Here is a 22,227-nt window from a genome sequence, read left to right on the forward strand (position 1 = left end):
TCCTCTTGCCTAGTACCCTAATTCACTTCAGCTAGATCAGCGTTCATGCCAACATAGTTGCCCTTATCCATGTTTAATAAACTAGTCTTAGACCCATCTTCTCCTTTTCAAACTGGATGTAAAATTCAATCATATTGTGGTCGCTGCTACCGAGGGGTGCTTTACTCGGAGGTCATTAATTAATTCTGTCACATTACACAGTACCCAAGTTTAATATAGCCTGTTGGTTCCAGAACAATTACACAATGCCCAAGTTTAATATAACCTGTTGGTTCCAAAACAATTACACAATACCCAAGTTTAATATAGCCTGTTGGTTCCAGGACAATTACACAATACCCAAGTTTAATGTAGTCTGTTGGTTCCGGAACATGTTGCTCTAAGAAACTATCTCAAAAGCATTCTATAAACTCCTCATCCAGACTACTACTGACAATCTGATTTATATGCAGGCTAAAGTCACCCATGATTATTGCCATCCCTTTATTACAAGCACCCAGTATTTCTTCTTGTATACTTTGTCCTACATTATGGTTGCTGTTAGGGGTCTTGTAGAACACTCCCACTAGTGACTTCTTTCCTCTAGTGTTTCTCATTTCCCAAACTGATTCTACACCCTGATCTCCTGAACCAAAGTCATCTCTATTGCACAAATGCCATCCCTGATTAACAGTGTTACCCCTCCACCTCAACCTAGTTTCCTATTCTTCTTGAATGTCATTTCCCACTCAATATTCAGGAACTAATCCTTGTCATCCTGCAGCCATGTCTCCGTAATGGCAATCAGATTATATTTATTTACTTCAACATACACTATCAATATACTTACTTTGTTATGAATGCAATGTGCATTCAGATACAGAGCCCTTAGTTTAGTTTTTATCTTAACATCTAGCCTTGATTGTTGTAGCATTCTTAGGTTTTTTTTCTCTGCCCTTACCTGCTATTCTCACCCTTATTCCCCATATCACTATTTTTCTCTCTTACCTTGTCTCTACTCTGATGTATTACATCTTTCCCTTTTAATCCTTTGCCCCCATTATTTAGTTTGAAACCCTCTCTACTTCCCTAGTTAAATGGTTTGCAAGAATACTGGTCCCAGCATGGTTCAGGTATAGACCGTCCCAACAGTACAGCCCCCACTTTCTCGAGTACTGGTGCCAGTGCTCCACAAACCGGAACCCACATGAGCTACGTAAACATCTCTCTAATTTTATGTACCCTATGCCGGCTCAGGTAATAATCCAGAGATTTTAACCTTTGAGATTCTGCTTTTTAAATTTAGTGCCTGGCTCCTCATATTCTTGATATAGAACCTCTTTTCTAGTTCTACCTATGTTATTCATACCTACTTGGACCAAGACAACTGGATCCTCCCACTCACACTGCAAGTTCCCTCCAGTCCTGAGAAGATATCCCAAACCCTGGCACCAGCAGGCAACATAGCCATCTGGATTCTCGCTCTTTGCTGCAGAGAACGGTGTCAATCCCACTCACTATACCATCCCCTGCTACCACTACATTCACTCTTGCTCCCCCCACTTGCATGGCTTCCTGTACCACATTGTCATATTTTGTTCATTATCCTGCAGCCCCTACTCTCCTCCAAACAAGCTGAGAGAACCTCAAACCTATTGGACAATTGCAGAGGCTGACACTCATGCCCTCTGGGTCCCCTTACATGCCTCAGCTGCATTCACACCATCTTGACCATTGACCAAATCAGAAGACCCTATCCTAAGTGGTGTGACTGCCTCCTGGTACAAAGGTACCAGGTACACTCTTCCTGATGTGTTGCAGAGTCCACAGCTCAGCCTCCAGCTCAGTGAACCCTGAGTCGAAGTTTGTCAAGCTGCAAACGTTTACTGCAGATGTGTTTTCCCTAGATCACAGTGGTATTCTGGAGCTCCCACATTCTGCAGCCTTGACACATCACCTGTCCTGCCACCCTTAATGTGTCTTAATTTATTACATTGTTCCCTTATTTATTTTGCTTTTTTATATATTTTATTAACTTTACCACAAAATTGTGTAGTATTTTAAACCTTAGGAATAGAATAGAATTCATCAACTTATCAGATACTCAGCAAACAGCTAGCTCCTTTCCCTGCTTAAGAGTAAGAACCAATTTCTACTTCACCCTAACTCCCCAAACACTCAGGTTTGCACTCAATTTCCTTAGCTGCCCTCACTTGCCTTGGCTGCACTAAGAACCCTGAATTTGTAACTCTTTCAAGTACAAACCTGTTTCAATCTTTTTCAGATGAAGTTACATTGTTTCATAGTTTGCCACTGTGAGATTTGAACTCTTGATCTGGGGGTTACAAATCCAGTACCATAACTACTTGGCTATTTAGGCCAAGCTCTCCTGAAACATCATTTCTAAAGGCTGTCCCCCACCACTGAGGTTGAATTAATTGATCTGTAACTCTTTCGAGTACAAACCTGTTTCCATCTGTTTCAGATGAAGTTACATTGTTTCATAGTTTGCCATTGTGAGATTTGAACTCTTGATCTGGGGGTTACAAACCCAGTACCATAACCACTTGGCTATTTAGGCCAAGCTAAAGACAAGTTGCTGTAACTCTTTCTGGTACAAACCCGTTTCCATCTGTTTCAGATGAAGTTATATTGTTTCATAGTTTGCCATTGTGAGAATTGAACTCTTGATCTTGGGGTTACAAACCCAGTACCATAACCACTTGGCTATTTAGGCCAAACCAAACCCTGAATTTGTAGCCAACTGAATTGGGGCTAGAGAAACCAGATTCAACCAGTTAGCTAATTAACTACTCAGTTCTCACAGCGGAGTGTATTTACCCTGTCTAAGCTGCAAAAAAGAAAGAAAATTAGTCTGCTTACACAGTATTTCCCAGTTATTGCTAATTACAGGCTAGATCAGATTTTAAGAACAAAATTAACACTTTAAACTCTCCCAATCACCAAACTCTCATGTTGCACTCAGTTTCCTCAGCTGTGCTCATTTGCCTTGGCTGCAATGATTTTGTATGTTGTTTATGGATGTGCTCAGTCTCACTCATATATTTGTGCTTTATAGAATTTTATTAGTGATCTACCTCTTACCTAATGAATGTATTAACCAAGAGAATTACCAAAAACTGCATGCTTCTTCAATGCCTCACCTTGATTTTGTATACAATTTGTTAATGTTAATACGATATGCTGATGTTGTAGAGGTAGAAAAAGAAATAAAAGTATATGTGTGTTTAAGCAAAAATATGTAATTTTTGCCTGATAAACACAAATCTCCAAAGATTCAGGTTCTCAACTGAAACCAGCCTTGCGCTCTGTAAAGAGTTGTTAACTATTCTCTAAACAGATGCTGAAATGAGCAAAGTCTCATCTGTGGTAGTGATCAGACAGCTGTTCTCACCTGCTGCTGGGTCCTTCACACCACTGCAGGTGGTATGACAAGCCTCAACCAAACCACCATTTCTAATTGCATGAGTCAAGTCACAGCTGCTTTGCTTAGGACAGCAAATTACAAAGACTCATTTTCCAGTATAACACAGCAACAGAAAATGTCAGGATTTCATTCTATTGCTCCTTTTAGTTCTGCCTTATTTGCCAGTTGAGTCTCACCATTGTGTTTGCCTCTTAACTGTCCTCTGAAGTGGTTTAGGAAAGCACTTAGTTGTATCACATCATCAGCAGTTCAAGGAGAAGGTCTACCATCACCTTCTCCATATGTTGATAGTGTTTACATTGAGTATTTTTTGTAAGGGATCTTATTGACCAAATGTAGTGGTTAGGAAGATGGTGGTGTCATTGGACTAGTAGGTTAGCGGTGTAGGCTAATGCTCTGGGGACACAAGTTCAAATCCCACCATGGCAGTTGGTGGAATTTAAATTCAGTTAATAAATCTGAAATATAAAACTAGTTCAGTATGAATTATTGACTGCTGTAAAAACCCATCTGGTTTGCTCATGTCCTTTAGGAAAGGAAATAAGCCAACTTTACGCAGTTTGGCCTACATGTGACTCCAGACATGCAACAATATAGTTGCCAGACCTGCTGAGTTTTTCCAGGTAATTCTGTTTTTGTTTTAGTTAACTCGTAACTGCCCTTCTGAACTGGCTGAGCAAACTCATTTCAAGGACAATTAGGAATAGGCAACAAATGCTGGTGCTGTAAGTAACACCCACATCCCATGAAAAAAAGAGTGTTTGCTATTCTGTTTTGATATGTGCCTAATAGTGCCTCCTGCTGATAGGGCCTAAAACTATTGCCTTAATTCTTATGGCACATTTGTTCATGCTGCAGAACCCATTTCAAGAAGTAGTTTTGCAATAAAAACGGAAAATTCTGGAAATACACAGCAGGTCAGGCAGAATCTGTGAGAAACAGAGTTAACTTTCAGGTTGATGACCTTTCAACAGAACTGCAATGCTGCCTCAGATGCTAGTGTTGTGCAATCTGCCCCAAGTATAGTGTGTTATCGTAGCAGCTTAAACAAAGTTGTTATAATGCTCAGGATGGTCCATACAGGTCAGTGAGCATTCTAAATGCAAGGAACAGCAATTCCGCCTGCTTTGCAGCCTGAAAAGTGGCTGGCTAAGTGCTTTCACCCCCAATGGGCAGAGCAGGCTTTAAGGGCTGAATGGTCTACTCCTGTTCCTTTTTCTTATGTTCTTATGTTCTAATGGTACATCTTCTGGTAATAGACTGTGTGCACCCCTGAAAAAAAAATCATCGGGACATTAAAAAATATTTTGTTTTGCCATTTTCTTTGAACATTTCTCTTTACCAGATATAAAAATATTGAAGTGAGAAAAAAAGTCTGTTTGGCTGACAGTCAAGCATCATCCAGTTGGATAATGAGTCTTTTTGCTATCCAATTGTCATAGGAAGGCAGTACATCACAGGGTTGGATGTGCTGGCTCGACTAATGGCTGGAGCAGGAGGCAAGCCATGTGATGAGATCTCCAGGAATACAGTTCATCACAGTTGCAACACTTCCAATGGTTTAAAGGAAAAAATTTCTCAGTAAAATCCAGCAAACCATTGCCAATTCTCCTCATTGGTCTAGTAAAACAGCTATCGGCAGATTTTCCTCCTATCAGCCAGAATTGAATGGTCCAGTCTAAACCAGGATCCTCCCCATATTTTAGGGCATGCCTACCGACAATCCTCTTCCTTCCCCAGGCAAAAATTGGACTTTCTCCCTCTTCAGTCCCAGGAATTGATTATTTAAATGGAGACCATCCTGGATCCCAGCCTTCTTCATTACTGAGCTGATCCATGCCATTAATGATGGGGAGCCACTCAGATTTCCTCTACTGAATGTAATCAGCCTGAGAGGTTATATCCAGTTGTTATCTGGTCCTGGGACACATACAAGAAACAACACCTTTACTGTGGACATCAAGGATGGAACATAATTTTTTTGAACACAGAATGGTGCAGTTGCTTAAAAGAAAGTACTGCTGCCCCCTAAGTATACCAAAAAAAAATCTGTTCTGGCAGAAAAGAGATCGTTGTTCACCTCCTTGTAGAATGTGCCTTTGCAAAGGAGGTCTGGAGAGAGATGCAATGGTTTTTGTCAAGGTTCAGCCCGAGCAGCTCCGTGACACAGGACTCTGTGCTCTATGGGCTGTTCCCAGGGACACACACCGAGACAAGAATCAACAACATCTGGAAGATCATCAACTTGGTGAAAGATGCTCCTTGGTCTGCCTGTTGGTCTTTCGGTGCAATGAGTTGTCCCTGACTGAGTGTTGCAGACTGGCACATTCCAAGGTCCAGGACTATGTGCTGAGGGATGCACTAAAGCTTGGGTCAGCCGCCACAAAGGTGCAATGGGGAAAGGTCGCTGTCCAAGATCTTTCAGCCACGGTGCACTGAGGGGCTGGGAATTGTATATATTCCTTGAGCTGTATGACTCACATTGTCTGTATGCAGTGAATATTACATGCATCACAATTACATGCTCCAGCCATTAGTCGAGCACCTCAGAGTGCAACATGATCTATGTAAATAACTTGAATAGCAGTGCACTGTCTGACTGCCTGTAATGACCATGTTGAAATGTCTGTAAAGTTCATTGATTGTATTGAAGCACCTCATGATCTACGTGGAAAACTTGAATATCATTGCTTTTTGTGATGTTTGAAATGTTTTGTAATGTTCTTTCAGATATTTTATGAATAAAGTATACTTTTTAAAAAATACTCACTTCTTTAAATAATGTGCTAAATAAGGTGCAGTTTTAAAATTGTTAAGGTGTTCAAATTTAAATTGATTGTAAAGCACAGCTGTTGAGGGAAGCATGACTCTCTGCACTACGAGTGGGAGCCAGTTTTTGTAGGAATGTTAGCTTCCACTGTTACTATGGAGATCCAGAGAACAAATAGACAGGATCAACTTCCAGAATTTACATTATAGGAAGCACTGTTCATCCCAATGGCAGAACTGAATATTTTTGGATTTACAATACTGTCATTTTCTGACACCTGAAATTATTTGCTCTATGGATGGTAGCCAGCAGAAAGAGAGACATGGACATCTACAGCTGATTTCGTGTCTCAGTGTAACAACAACCTTGTACTCAGTTTAGCCCTAATTATCTCTTCTCAGATCAGACACTTCCCTATTTTCTTTTAATTTGAGTGAATTATTGCCTTCCATATATGTGGATGCAGACATTCCATGCTATTCTTATAGCCCAGATCACTTTATTGAAAACAAGCTTAATTGATTAATTTAAAATGATCACCTTTAAGAGTTGTAGGATTGTATACTCTCAACCAATAGTTTGCAAAATCCAGTTCTGATTTGTGTCAAATACATGTGAAGGATATTCTGCATTAAGTGAATAGTCAGATTCAAATGTTGTACATACAGATCACTAATAATCAGGGGCACATTGCAAGTAAAACATTTTATTCTCCTGAGCAGCATCAGTTGGCAATTCTGATCACAAACTCAGTCAGTTCTATAGACTAGGCAACTGTATTTGTCTTAATCCTCAATACACAGGAATGACAATGATGGTCAAAGACATTGGAGGTAATACGGATAATAGCGAATTAGCAAATTTACGCCTCCCCCAATTTTTATTTCATGTCAAATGTCAAAATCATGTACTTGCTATCTTTTACATAACGTTACTGGTAACTAGGAGACAATTCAAAGCTGTGCCACTATTTCTGGGTTCAGATAATGTTCAGAGAATGCTTATACATCTCTGTTTATGATGTCATCTCAGCCCTGGTAACCATCTTATACAGTACTATCAGTTGACAAATGGAAAGGCTTCATAATTCTCCAGTATATCTGAATTGCTATTGTAAATAATGGAAATGATGTTCAATGTACAATATCACTGTTCAAAATGTCATCCACAAAACTCATTAAAAGCACTATATTAAAGGCAAGAGAAACCACCGAACTGCTGTCATTTCGGCTGCTAGAACAATCCCACAGATGTGTACTTGATTAACCCTTTGATTGCAGAATTTGCATATGTTAGCACAGGCACCTATTTCCAGTTATGTAACATTAGAATATCTTAAATACAATTCAAAAAGAACCACAGAATATCTCCTTGTTGACAGTTTTCTGCAGATAGGCTAATATATTCTGATCATAATTGCACCCATTTTTAAAAGTTGGCCAATGGTTTAACTGGCAGTCATTATATTCTGCTATAGAAATATCATCATGTTCAATTGTGTAACAGACTCAGCACTTTGGCTTGTTGTTCTGAGAAAAAGGAAGCCTTCAGAACAAAACATTATTGCAATTATGTTAACGAGATTCATACAGCACAAGATTAGTTGTTGGCATTGGAGAAAGAAAAGATAGCACGACCATGTTAGATCTCATTGCTAAAGACTATTAAATTAAATTTGACTTGGGGTCCAGGAATATGTAAAAAAAGGGTGGTCATCCGCTGACATGAATATATTATCTGTTCAACAAAAAGAAACACATGTAGGTCTTGCTAATTTCCTTACTAATTCATTTATTATTGGCAAAGGAGACTAAATGGGGTCATTTTGACTTTGCCGCCATAATCATTGTCCTTGTCGTTGGCTGTCCCTCAAAATCGAGGATGATGTCAACTCAGGGCCATGAGTTTCTGCCATGGATCTTCATGTGACTGAACAGGCCGATTATCGACCTGCATGTTTTTGGGCAATTAGGGCAGGATGTCCCACAATGTAGTGGGACCCAGAGAGCAGGATTTGTTATCTTTTCTTTCCTTTTCTGCTGCCACTCTGTTTCATCATTAAGACATTAAACAAAACACAATGCAGCTTGGACAAGTTATCACCATTCTGAATGGTTGGCAGCAAGTTCCTCCCAGTCATTAATGTCAATGTGTCAGGCTTCAAGGAAAATTTCAGTGTGTTTTTGAAGCATTTTCTTTGTTGTCCCCTGGAACGTTGGCTATTTGAGTAAAAAGGGCCTGCCAGGGGGAGACAGTGTTAACCATCCAGACACAGTGTCCAGTCCCTTGAAGTTGATTTTGACTTCATACAATTTTGTAAAAAATAACACTTTGCCATTGACATGAATGAAAATAAAAACTGGGAGAGGCGTAAATTTGCTGATTCGCTATTATCCGTATTACCTCCAATGTCTTTGACCATCATTGTCATTCCTGTGTATTGAGGATTAAGACACAGTACAAAATTACTAATATATCAGACAGAGAGCAGGAAAGCATTTGTAAGAATTGTTTGATCATGTCCTTTGGACACCCAACAAAACATCTGTTTAAGAGAAAGCTTACCTGGGAGCCTGAAGGGGAAAAAAACGCTGAAAACAATACTGAGGCTGACTTAGGTGACAAGAACCAAGATTTGAGGAGCATCAACATGACACTAGGGGAGGCAAGAGTACTGACCATGAAGCAAAAAGGGATGAATTACATTGATGGAAACCCTATGTGTAGAAGCACATTAAAGAAATGATGATGTGGTGATTTATGACAGGCCTCCAAGCATACAGAGAACGTAAAATATATGACCTAATTTTTCAAAACATGCATGCCATTTTCTGGTAATTTAGCTCAAGAAGATATATTACTTGTGGAAAACAATATTTCTTAAGGAGCAGGGAGAATTGCTTCCACTATCAAAGGATCAGTGTCAATAATACATTGGTGTAAATATAAGCAGGGCATGTCCTCTCATAGATCCGTGCCAGTAACATAGGCTAATGAAATTGGGGCATGATAGATCCAGTGAATGGTTATTTATAATTTGCTGTCTGTTGCATGATCTCACCCCTCCTCTGATTTAGATCCCCCCACATCATTACCTGCTGAGAGCTTGTTAGGAACAGCATGGTTGACTCACCATCCAGTTAGCTCTTTGGTGAAAGATCTCAGCTTTCAGAAATTTGTCAAGCCATAAGATACGTCTCCCGGAACATTTCCACCCACCAATTCTACTTCCTCCAAAACTAACCAATCCAACAAATTAAGGAGCTAAAACAAAAATAAAAATTGCTGGAAAAACTCAGCAGGTCTGAAAACATCTGTGGAGAGGAAAACAGAGTTAACGTTTCGAGTCCGTATGACTCTTCATCAGAACTAAAGAGGAATAGAAATGATGTGAAATATAAGCTGTTTAAGGTGAGGGGGTGGGGGGTGTGACAGGTGGAGCTGGATAGGGGGCCAGTGATAGGTGGAGGCAAAAGAGTGATTGCCAAAGATGTTATAGACAAAAGGTCAAAGGGGTGTTTATGGTAGTGATATTAGCTAAAGAATGTGCTAATGGTGACATTAAGGGTAGAAAGCAGGATGAGCAAGTGACAGATAGCCCTAGTGGGGGGTGGGGTGGGGATCAAAATAGGCTAAAAGTTGGAGATAAAACAATGGATGGAAATAAATTTTTAAAATAATAATAGAATTAGGTGGGAAAAGAAAAATATATATTTAAAAAATTATCCCCTTTTTTCTAATAATTTATTATATATTTTTATATATATATATATTTCTACTCCAGATTTGTGTAACATGGGTCCAGAAATTCCATGGAGTTGCAATCACCATTGGATTGCCACTCTGCTCATTTTTACTTACACTGGAATGGAGCTGCATATTTCTTGCCCGGACTTTCAACCACCTGGTGCAACGCAGGAACTCCGGAGTCCTTCCAGCGCAGAGCAGCAACAAAGTGGGGAAGTTTAAAGATTGCAGCATTTTGGTAGGAGAGATGACAAGTGTGTCAGGTAAGTGGGTGCGGGAATAGGGTGGTCAGAGGGTTAGGGGTGGGTCAGATGATCAGGTTGGGGTGTAGTTGGGGAGTGGGAGGGAAGTCGGGGTTTGTGGGAGGTTGTTGGGTGTTTAGGGGGTTGGAGTAGTGTGGTCGTGGGAATAGTTGCGGTGTGGGGGGTGTAGTGTGGGAGGCATTAGGGGATAGTTGGAGAACAAGGGGTAAGGTACTCAACGGGGGATTGGGGTAGTCAGGGGTTGGGAGTTAGTTGGGGAGATTTGGGGGGTAGTCGGTGGGGTGGCAGGATAGTCAGATGCTGGTAGTCGGTGGGGTAGGGAGGTCTGTGTGGTAGTCGGGGAGAGGTGGGATATGAAGGTCGGGGATGTTGAGTGCGTCGAGGGGTGGTTAGTTGATGGGTGGAAGTAGGGTAGTTGGGGGGGGGGGTGAAGTCAGGGGTGGGGGTTAGTGAGGCCAATTGGGTGGGTAGTTGGAAATGGGGTAGCCGGGAGAGTAGGGTGTTTGGGGGGTGTAGTCGGGATTGGGCAGTAGTCAGGGGAGTAGAGTGGCCAGGTGTCAGGGGCTGGAAGTCATGGGGTGGAGCAGGATAGTGGTGGGGGAGTGGAGAGGTAGCTGGTGGGTGGAGGCAGTGTGGTGTGGGGAGAAGGGGGTGGGAGGGTAGGGTGGTTGGGGGTTGGAGCTAGTCAGAGGGGGTGCAGGGTGGTCGGGGTTGGGGGGGGGATAATGCTAGTACCGTAGTTACCCAGGAGTTAGAAGTAGTTTTAATCCTTCTAAATTTTCCTGAGTAACTATTCTGCTTAGTGAGTCGGAACCATCCAAAGTCTCCAATTTACATTGGAGTTTCAGATGGTTCCTGGTGCAGGGTTATTGCCCATCATAAATTTAAACTTACTGGGAAATTTTCAAACAGTGCTTGCCTGGGAACTTCCTGGGGGTCCCCCAGCGCATCTTCTGGCATAACTCCAGTGTATGACCCCCTGGAGAACGGATGTTCCGAGCCATAAATCTTTTTTTGCCTCAGTTATGTAAGCATCATTAGTTTATTAGCCACTAGGTGGAGTGCTGCATAAGAATAGAGATTTCAACTTGGGTGGGAAAACTGTCACAACTCACTTCCTGTCAGGTGATGATTAAGAGTCAATGCTCATTTGACAGAATCTGGCTTCAATTATCCAGTATTAGTGATGGAATGGTATCAGAGGAGAATTCAGCAAAAAAAATACCAGAATAAGTAGGTTTGTTTTTTATTTTTGCAGTGACCTTTACTGGAAAAGATTTTGAAAAAAATTGTTTTTGACAAGGTAGTTATAGAAATGATTATCCTGTTTCCCATTTTCTAAAACAAAAGGTAGTCTAAAACTGGGTGTTTGGCATAAAATTTACTTAAATTTATTACTATAAATGCTGATAAAGTCAAATGTATGAGCTGGCCTTTAATTAGAATTTGACATTTATAAAACTGTGAAACTATGCACTAAATATGTTTACATGATATTTAAGCCCTATGAGGAATGTAGCAGTATGAAGGCTGAAGTTATTTTAAGGGACAGTGTTGGAATCATGCCACTCAATGCATTAATGAAGTACAGTGTGAAAATAAAGCACAGAATGTGGAATGATTCCTACAGTTTATATATAGCCAGGAAATCCTGGCAAATGTTCTTTCAGAGCATTTAGTAAATTTGTTGGAAGAATATGCCAGATTTAAATGTATGTTTATCCATGTTCTTTTGAGTAAGTATACAAATACAGTGTGTTAGAGAGCTGTAATTCGATTCAGGGGTTCTGTTGATACTCTTTCGAGTACAAACCTGTTTCCATCTGTTTCAGATGAAGTCACATTGTTCCATAGTTTGCCATTGTGAGATTTGAACACTTGATCTTGGGGTTACAAACCCAGTACCATAACCACTTGGCTATTTAGGCCAAGCTACCAGGGGTTCTGTTGATGTCCATAATAATGAGTTTGAAGCTTAAGTGTTTGGTGATTAACCGTTGAATCACACCTTTTTACTCTCAGCCAGGTATTTACTTTCTGCAAATATACAAAACAGTTTTCATTAATTTCAGGAAGGAACTTTGATGTAAAAGCAAAACACTATGGATGCTAGAAATCTGAAACAAAACCAGAAAATTCAGGAAACACTCATCAGTTCAGGCAGCAACTGTGGAGAGATTGATGACCTTTCAGCAGACCTGAAACAGTTGGAAATGCAACAAGGCTGAGGATACAGGGAAAGAACAAAAGGGAAGGTCTGTGATTGGGTGGACAATGGAAGAGATTAAATGACAAAAGAGATGATGGTGCAAGACAAAGGACATGGTAATGGAACAAAAATAGCTGGAAAAACTCAGCAGGTCTGACAGCATCTGTGGAGAGGAAGACAGAGTTAACGTTTCGAGTCCATATGACTCTTCATCAGTTCTGCCAGACCTGCTGAGTTTTTCCAGCTGTGTTTGTTTCAGATTTCCAGCATCCACAGTATTTTGCTTTTTAGATGGTAATGGATCAAGTTTTAAATAAAAGGATAATTCTAGAAGACGTGTAAATGGGAAAAGCAGAATCATCAGTAGCTATGGTCCAAAAAAAAAACCAAGCAAAAAAGAGGATTTAGGAACAAGGAGCAGGAGCCAGCCATTCACCCCCTCGAGCCTACTCTGTCTCTTAGTAAAATCATAGCTGATCTGATAGTAACCTGAAATCTGCACCCCACTACCCCGATAACCTATCACCCCTTGCTTACCAAGAATCTATCCACCTCTGCCTTAAAAATATTCAAAGACCCTGCTTCCATTGCCTTTTTGGGGAAGAGAAGTCCAAAGACTCACAACCCTCTGAATGAAAAAGTGTTGCCTCATCTCTGCTTTAAATGGGTGACCCCTTATTTTTAAACAGTGACCCCTAGTTATATGTTTCAACCAAGTTTCCTCTTACTCTTCTAAACTCCTCATAGACAACCCACCCATTCCAGGTATTAGTTTGGTAAACCTTCTCTGAATTGCTTCCAATGCATTTACATCCTTCCTTAAATAAGGTGACCAATGTGGTATACAGAACTCCAAATGTGGTCTCACTAGTGCCCTGTACAACTGAAGTATAACCTCCTTACTTTTGTATTTAATTCCCCATGCAATAAATGATAACATTCTATTAGCTTTCCTAATTATTTTTTGTACCTGCGTACTATCCTTCTGTGATTTATGCAGAGGGATAGAGGTTATAATCTGAAGTCGTTGAACCCCATTGTTGAATCCAGAAAGCTGTGAAGTGCCGAAAAGAAAGGAGAGGTGCTGTTTTTCAAGCTTGTGTTGAGCTTTTATGAGATAGTGTAGGAGGACAAGGTCAGAGTGGGATGGAGAATTTGATAAGGTGACTTGCAGAACAGCCTCTTAAGGTTTGCTTTTGCTACATCTCAAAAGGAATAGAAAAAAAGGGAAGAAGTATTAGGAATATAAAGTAAGCAACAATATCCACAACTGAATTCCTCTGATGTTGTCACAGATTCTGATGGCTATATTTGACTACAGTTGTGATGTATCTGGCAACTTCAAAATACCGCCACAATTATATTGCTCTGGATTTTGTGGTAAAAATAACAATGAGGCACTCAATGTTGTTAAACAGAACAAAAACAAAAACAGAATTACCTGGAAAAACTCAGCAGGTCTGGCAGCATCGGCGAAGAAAAGAGTTGACGTTTCGAGTCCTCATGACCCTTCGACAGAACTATGCACATGCTCAATTCACCACAGAAATCAGGTATTTGCTGTTTAAGTTGCCCTGCTGCATCACAAGTTGTACAATGCCAAAATCTTATTGAGAAACTTGGTAGTGAAACACTTGGAAGGCATGGATTTGTGATACTTGTGTGACAGATACCCACAAACCTTGTAAGAAAAAGAGTGCTTGTCCATTCAAGTAAATGTAAATTTTTAATGGTGTGATAATTGTTAATTACTACTAAACAACATCTGACACTGGAAGTTAACTTTTATAAGTGTGGGGTTTCATTCCTTCAACTTTTAATTAATGCTGGTGAAGTTTATAAAAATAAAGACAGAAAAAATACTTACATTTATATAACACTTTTCATGACCTCCGGATGTCTCAAAGCGCTTTACAGCCAATGAAGCACTTTTAAATTGTAGTCATTGTTGTAATATAGCAAATGCAGCAGCTAATTTATGCACAACAAACTCCCACAAACATTGATGTGATAATGACTATATAATCTGTTTCTTTATGACGCTGATTGAGGGGTAAATATCAGCTAGGACACCAGACACAGCTTACTTTGCTATTTTTTAAAATTGTACTATGGGATCCTTTACATCACCCAAGCAGACAGATGAAGCCTCAGTTTAATGTTTCATCCGAAAAATGTGTCAACCGTGATTTTTGTGCTCAAGCACTTCAGTGGGGTTTAACCCAGAACTTGTGATTCAGAGGTTAGCGTGATACTAACTGAATCACAGTTGACATAGTAAATTCTTGGTTTAAAACTTGTCTTTCTGTCCCTTTTTATCTCTCTCTTAATCCCATTTCCCCCTCTATTTCACTTTCGGTACTGATTTGACATTGGCTTAAATACTCTAATTTATCCTGCCTGCACCTGACTTTGCATTGCTTATTGACAATTCTTCAGTCTGACTGGAGATGCACAACGGCTTTCCCTGTTCACCAATGCCCCAGATCCCATGTAGAGGCTACTGTGCTGTTTTGGCTCTCTAATTACAATACTAATCAGTGCAAAACCAACAGAAAGACTGTGGGAAAATGTAATTGTAATGAACACCATTTGTTTACAGCTGACCACAGAAATTTCAGTTCCTTCAGTCCAACCGGTCTATGTCAGACTTAACATTCCACATGAGCCTCCTTCCATGCCACTTCATCTAACCTTATTCATATATCCTTTTATTTCTTTCTCCCTCGTGTACTTGTCAAGCTTCCTCTAAATGCATCTATGGTATTTGCCTTAACTATGCTACATGGTAAGAGTTCCATATCGAACCATTCTCCGGGTGGTGATAGGAGATTACAAAGGTTGTGTCAACTCTGATTTGAACAAATTATTTTCTCTCAGCAATGGTGTCAAATGTGTTCCTGTGAACGACATGTCTTCTTTTATAAACACAGCTAGCAGTTCACCTTTGCCCTATTACTCAAGGGACCTTAGGTGTCTAGAGTACTGACTTAAGCAATACTACACCTTATAGTTATCTTAAATAAATAAAATGAAAGTAAGAACTTTATAAAATAAACTCATTACCACAGAGGAAATGTTCCTGATTAAATTGGCAATGTTTACATCCAATGCTGAAGAATTAATTTAAGTGAGTTCATGGAAAAAGTAGCAAAGCAAATGATTCCAGGCAAGATAATTATTAGATCTCTACAATGAGTTCAGAGATGAAACATTTAAGCAGCCTCGCCTGCTACATTAATAGTTTGATCTACTTCATGGCATTTGTTGTTGCTGAGAAGCCACAATAGATATCCTGAGACAGGACTGAATCTGTGTAGTTATCAAGAACATCAGTGAAGCACTCATTACCTCAGTATCCTCAATCAAAGCTTGATTGACTTAAAAAATGGACTGAGTTCCTTGTTGTCACTAGGTTGTTGTGCAATTCAAAATTCAGGCCTAGCTTGATTCTACAACTTGTTGTTGCAACATTTCATTATCAGTGATTGCAGCTTAGGAAGTATTGGCAGGATACATTTCAAGTACCAAGTTTTGAATCAGAATCATTCAATTATAGAGCTACAGTGGTATCACGGAGAAGCTTTTAGCCAGTAGCGAATCATCTTGGCCTGAGAGCACAGGTGGCCGTAAATGACCTGTATAGAAGAAATACTTGCATTTGTATAGTACCTTTCACAACCTCAGGATGTTCCAAAACACTTTACAGCTAATTTACTACTTTTGAAGTGTAGTTGCTGTTGTAGTCTGTATAGGGCATAAAGGAGAAAGTCATTTTTACCTGTAATAGTAGAAGCAACCAATAACTGCCTACTGATTTTCCAATTTGCCTTAAATTCTAAGCAACCATCTGCACGTCAGTTGATTTGTTTTTTTTTTGTTGAACAGAATAAGTTTGGTTACCAAAGCTTCTGTGGGACTATAAAAACCTCAGAATCTGAAACAAATTTGGCTACACTTAATACCTTCAGCGCTTACGTAAGCATTCATAAACTTGTTCAGGTTTGTTGGTTTGACATAGGTAACATATAGCTTGGCATGGGTGCAAGCCAAAAACTGCATTTACCTTTAGATCATTATTTCTGTTCTTCATCCCTTTAGTGAAAGGACCAAGAAATAATAACTAGGCCCCAGGAGAGAATGCAGGCCACAAAAACTGAGGTCAGGGAGATGATGTAGGCAGCCTGCAGGCTGATTTTGCTCTACTCATAGCATATCTACACACTGTTGAGGTCTGCCTGAAGGTGGGCCTATTCATGCAAAGCTTTCAATTGCATTGTTTTTCATTAAAGTGGGGAACAAATAAACTGCAATCCTAACTGGGTTAGAAATTCAATATATGAGAGTTTAATTTATCGGGAAGAGATATAAAAGTAACACTTAGCATGATTATCCTTAAATGGGGCTTTTTACAGGAATTTATTCCTCCCTTTCCCCTGTGAACAACATTTGATATGGCCATGTAAGGTATTTGTATGTACCCTGAAACTATTGTTCAACATACAACATTAGAAATTGTCCCTTCCAGCATCTGTGCTGGGAAAAAAAGGAAAATGTGTTATTGATGCAAAACACTATAGATTATATCCAGCTTTATATGTCGTTGAAGCTTTTGGAGGTATTAAAAATTAAGTGGAAAAAAAACCTGTCACTCACATTTTTATGTGAAAGCATTTTGACCCTTTTGAGTCCTGAAAATTCATCTTTTAAATTACAAATTTTTCTTGGATATATTAGGTGCAATATTTCTATGCATAATATTAAATACTGAGAATATTGCTTACTTATGGTAATCTTGAGATAAACACAAATAAACTGAAATTTGCTCTGTGTTTGCATTTGTTATACTAAGTTCATTGCAACAAACTTACTGCACTAATTAAAGGATTTAGCTACTTATGCGACTGATGAAGTAATTACATATATTTGACAGATGCAATGATTAATAGTTTGGGAACAAATCACAGTTCTACTTTATTTGGTATCTAGATTCTCTGTGCTAGCATTTTACAAAGATGAAGGGTTCAGGTTTGGATTGTTTTATCTGAGTCAGGCAGAAAATAAGATGAGCCTACTCTGGAATGTAAATTTTAAGTAGGAACGTGAATCTCAATGTACACAGTAATTTTGCAAATAGCTAATTGAAAAAAGTAGCTTTCCTATATTTTTCTGAAGGGTTATTTTAATTCCATATCTGGCTTATGCTCAGAGCTTTGCATAAAAAGCATATAATACTGTGAATTTTTTTTAAGTTTAAGGAGTGAACAATAGATTAATAACATTTGCTTAGGTCTTTGACAGAAGCCCAAATCTTTGGCATCAGAACATTGTGCTTGAGCCAGTAACTTCATTCTAGTAGATATGAACCCTTTGACACCAGCCCTTCAGTGAGTGAGAATGGTGGTACATTCCGTGAAGCAGCAATGATCGAGTATCAGCTGATGCATTCTCACTCTGACATACTGCCTCACTGTCTCTCCCTCACTTTGTAGGTGGAATAAGCCTTGCTGCTAGCCCTAAGGCCGGGAGGTTTAAGCAGATGCTGAACTGTGGATAAACTGAGAGCGGGAGAAACTGCATTTGGAGCTGGAGTACAGTGCTGACATATTATTCAGTTACTGAGCTGAGCAGAAAAGTAATGGCTTCAAATTTTAATGACATTGTCAAGCAGGGATATGTGAAGATTCGTAGCAGACGCTTAGGGGTGAGTATTTTTCTCTAATGCTGTGTTCCTTACGTCAAAGCATTTTCCTTATGTCAATATTTACAGTGAATGGAGTATATGTCATTTGTAATAAGTATAGCTCAGGTACTAGCTGTTACTGTAGATTAGCAACAAGGGATTATATCCAGAGTTTATAAGGAGATCATAAGCACTGTACTTGGCTGGCTTTTTGTTTCATTGAACAGCAGCATTATCAGCAGGATTGTACATCACAGCAAGCAACACATTCTTGAAGATTTGTTTTTATTAAGATTGTAGAAAAGTTACTGTTGACTATTTTTGTAAAAAAAATCTAACATACAAGGCTAATGATTTAAGCACAGAAGGGTGTCCCAAATGAAAAAATGAACTTGGAAAGAAGTAACTAAGACCAATTAGTTCAGTAAGAAAAATAAGTGTAAAAATATATTTATTTCTATAAATGTTTTGAATCATTTGGTTGCAATAGATCAAATTTATTTCAAATCCTGATTCACATGATTTTACTTTCAAAGTGTATGAAGTAAAGAATAATGAATGAAAGTTTCTTGTTCAAAATAAATATACTTCACCAGAACATAATCATGAAATTGACTGGTGAAGTAATGGTGCAAATTGTTTCCTTGGTTTCTTGAAATGTATTTAAAATTCACCACCGTGTGCATTGTTTAAAGTAACATCTGATTGTAGTATGTATAAAGTGGCAACACTACACATAGCAATGTGGGATTTGCCATTTTAAAAACCAACACATGTTAAACGATTGTTGAAATATTTCTTGTTCATATGTTTGGAAGCACTTGCAACTGTGTTGTCCTATTGTACGTATCATCGTTTAACTGTTATAGTAATCAATCTCTGCCATAAAAGGATAAAAGACAAGGAGAAAAAAAATTAAATCTTTGCAAGCATGTTAAGCAATTACAGGTTGAATGTCATTGGTAACCAAACAAGAAGATGTTTGAAAAGGTCAAAGTTGATTAAGGGTATCGAGTGGAGTTGAAGTATATAGTAAGTTCAACAGGAGTTGTCTTCTTGTAAAGAGCTGTCAGGCACTTTTAATTTTGCTTGACATAAGGGATAGATCACAATTGTTCTGGATCATTTTCTACACGACAGTGTTACAATAGACAATATTTGCTGTAATTTACGTCTTTATGGTGGATGATTGAAAGCAGGCGTGGCAAACAGTTTGCCAAGAATATGGACATGCTCTTTTAATGTGTGTTGCATGAAATTTGGAGAACCAGTCCATGGGGAAAAAAAAGAGTGCAAGTGGGTGTGAAGTGTACAAAACACTAAATGCTTTGGAAAGATAGTGCTGTATCTGTCCTTGAGATCAAGATAAAGAAAATTTGAGATTCACAAACACAGACAGCCCCATGGGTTTAGTGTGGTCTAGTGCTAGTCTGTCTGCTTATTCAGTTACAACCGTGTGCTATTAAATTAAATTAGACTCGCATCTTTATTAACTGTTAAGTGTCCAGAAAGCACAGAAATGAATGTGGTAAGGTATTAACAACTCATTAAGGTTCTGTTGACTTTTTTTTCATTTTGTATTTTTAAAATGACAACTGAAGTAATAGCTTACATAATTAAGGGTAAAGTAGCATCAGGTCTGGATGACATCAATATAGGATCATAGAATGGTTACAGCACAGAAGGAGACCATACCACCCTTCATGTCTGTGCCAGCTCTCTACAAGAGCAACTCAGCTGGTCTCACCAGTCCGTCCTTTTCCCGTAGCCCTGCAATTTTGTTTTTCTTTCCAGATAATTATCCAATTCTCTTTTGAGAGTCATGATTGAATCAGCCTCCAGCAGACTGAGAGGCTGTGCTTTCCAGATCCTAAACACTGGCATAAAAAGATTTTCCTCATGTCGCCTTTGGCCCTTTTGTCATTCACCTTAAATTGGCATTCTCCTGTTCTTGAACCTTCCATCAATGGGAACAGTTTCTCACTCCCTATACTCTGTCCAGACCCCTCATGGTTTTGACCACCTCTATCAGACCTCCTCTTAACTGTTTCTTTAAGGAGAACTGCCCCAGCTTCTCCAATTTATCAATGTAATCGAAATGCCTCATCCATGGAACTGTTCTCGTAAATCTTTTCTCCACGTTCTCTAATACCTTCAGATTTTCCTTAAGCCGTGCTGTCCAAAATTGGACACAACACTCCAGTTGAGGCCAAACCAGTGTTTTATAAAAGTTCACCATAACTTCCTTGCTTTTGTACTCCATGCACTGCTTTATAAAGCCTAGTTTTTTTTTAACATAAAAGAGATCTGTTTTTATATAACACTTCACAATCACAAGATGTCCAAAGCACTTTATAGCTAAGGAAGTACTTTTGAAGTGTAATCACTATTTTAATGCAGGAAACACGGCAACCAACACTTGCACACAGCAGGTTTGCATAAAAAACATGATAATAACCAGATAATCTGTTTTTATGATGTTGATTAAGGGACTGATATTGGCCAGGACGTTTGGGATAACTTCAATGAAGTAATGCTGTGGGATTTTTTACATCCACTGACGGGACAGAAAGAGCCTTAATTTAACATCTCATCTGAAAGATGGTATCTCCAATAGTTTAATGCATTAGAGTGTCAGTGTTTTTTAATTTTTGTACTCAAGTCGCGTAGTAGGACCTGAACCTATTGTCTTCTGACTTGGAGGGAAGAGTGCTATGAACTGAGCCACAGCCAGCAAGTTAATGTAACCGAAATGTTAAAAGGCCTTTCATTTTCTGGCATTTGTGGCTAATAAAAAGCTTTAGCAATTTGCCATTGCTGGCTCTTTGTGTGCATATGTAACACTATATCCATCTGATGTCTACCTTTGCTTTATGTTCATATTAATAGCTTGATAAGACCATAAGACATAGGAACAGAAGTAGGCCATTCAGCCCATCGTGCCTGCTCTGCCATTCAGTGGGATCATGGCTGATCTGATAATCCTCAACTCCACTTTCCATCTTTTCCCCATAACCCTTGATTCCCTTACTGATTAAAAATCAGCCTATCTCCGCCTTGAATATACTTATTAACCCAGCCTCTACAGCCCTCTGCAGTAAAGAATTCCACAGATTCACTACCCTCTGAGAAAAGAAATTCCTTCTCAACTCTGTCTTAAATGGGAGACCCCTTACACTGAGATTATGCTCTCTGGTCCTAGATTCTCCTACAAGGGGAAGCAATCTCTCAGGATTTACCCTGTCAAGCCCTGTAAGATCTTATATGTTTCAAAAAGGTCACCTCTCATTCTCCTAAGTTCCAACGAGTACAGGCCGACATAGTCAACCTCTCCTCCTAAGAAAACTCCTCCATATCCGGGATCAACTTAATGAACCTTCTCTGGACTGCCTCCAATGCCAGTATATCTTTCCTTAGATAAGGGGACAAAAACTCTTCACAGTATTCTAGGTGTGCTCTAACTAGTGAACTAGTTTTAGCAAGACTTCCCTATTTTTATCCTCCATTTTCTTTGGAATAAAGGCCAACCATTCCATTTGCCTTCCCTATTATCTGCTGAATTTGTATGTTAGCTTTTTGGGATTCATGTATGAGGACCCCCAAATCCATCTGTGCTGCAGCTTTCTGCTGCCGTTCTCTATTGAAATAAGATTCAGCTCCTCTATTCTTCCTGCCAAAGTACATAACCTCACATTTTCCCACATTGTATTCCATCTGCCAAGTTTTTGCTCACACACTTAACCTGTCTATATCCCTCTGTAGACTCTTTGTGTCATCCTTGCCTGTTGTGGTCCCACTTACTTTTCTGTCATCCACAAACTTGATGGTGGTACATTCACTTCCTTCATCCAAATTATTAATATATACTGTAAATAATTGTAGCCCCAGCACTGATCCCTGTGGTAATCCACTAGTTACAGGTTGCCATCCTGAAAATGCCCTCCTTATCCAAACTCTCTATCTTCTATTAGTTAGCCAATCCTCTATCCATGCTAATATACTACCCCCACATCACCAAGGGCTCTCATCTTATTAAATTGCCTTTTGTACCGTACCTTAACGGACCTTATTGATGTTTTTAAGTAAAGAAACCTGGCTAAGGGATGATGAGACCTTCATTTTCAATGA

The 22,227-nt window shown here is 39.2% G+C and overlaps 1 protein-coding gene across 2 annotated transcripts in view; it reads left to right on the top strand.

The window, feature by feature from the left end:
• Positions 1-10,156: 10,156 nt before the first annotated feature.
• Positions 10,157-22,227, top strand: part of LOC121286760 (docking protein 5-like) — a 517,742-nt gene continuing 505,671 nt past the window's right edge. For both annotated transcript variants that reach the window (XM_041203793.1, XM_041203794.1), the window contains exons 1-2: positions 10,157-10,207; positions 17,909-18,120. In XM_041203793.1, coding sequence (XP_041059727.1) covers positions 18,055-18,120 — 66 coding nt within the window. In that variant the 5' untranslated portion in view covers positions 10,157-10,207; positions 17,909-18,054. The remainder of the gene's footprint in view (positions 10,208-17,908; positions 18,121-22,227) is intronic.

The sequence above is a fragment of the Carcharodon carcharias genome, chromosome 14 (genome assembly GCF_017639515.1).
Source record: "Carcharodon carcharias isolate sCarCar2 chromosome 14, sCarCar2.pri, whole genome shotgun sequence".
Taxonomy (NCBI): domain Eukaryota; kingdom Metazoa; phylum Chordata; class Chondrichthyes; order Lamniformes; family Lamnidae; genus Carcharodon; species Carcharodon carcharias.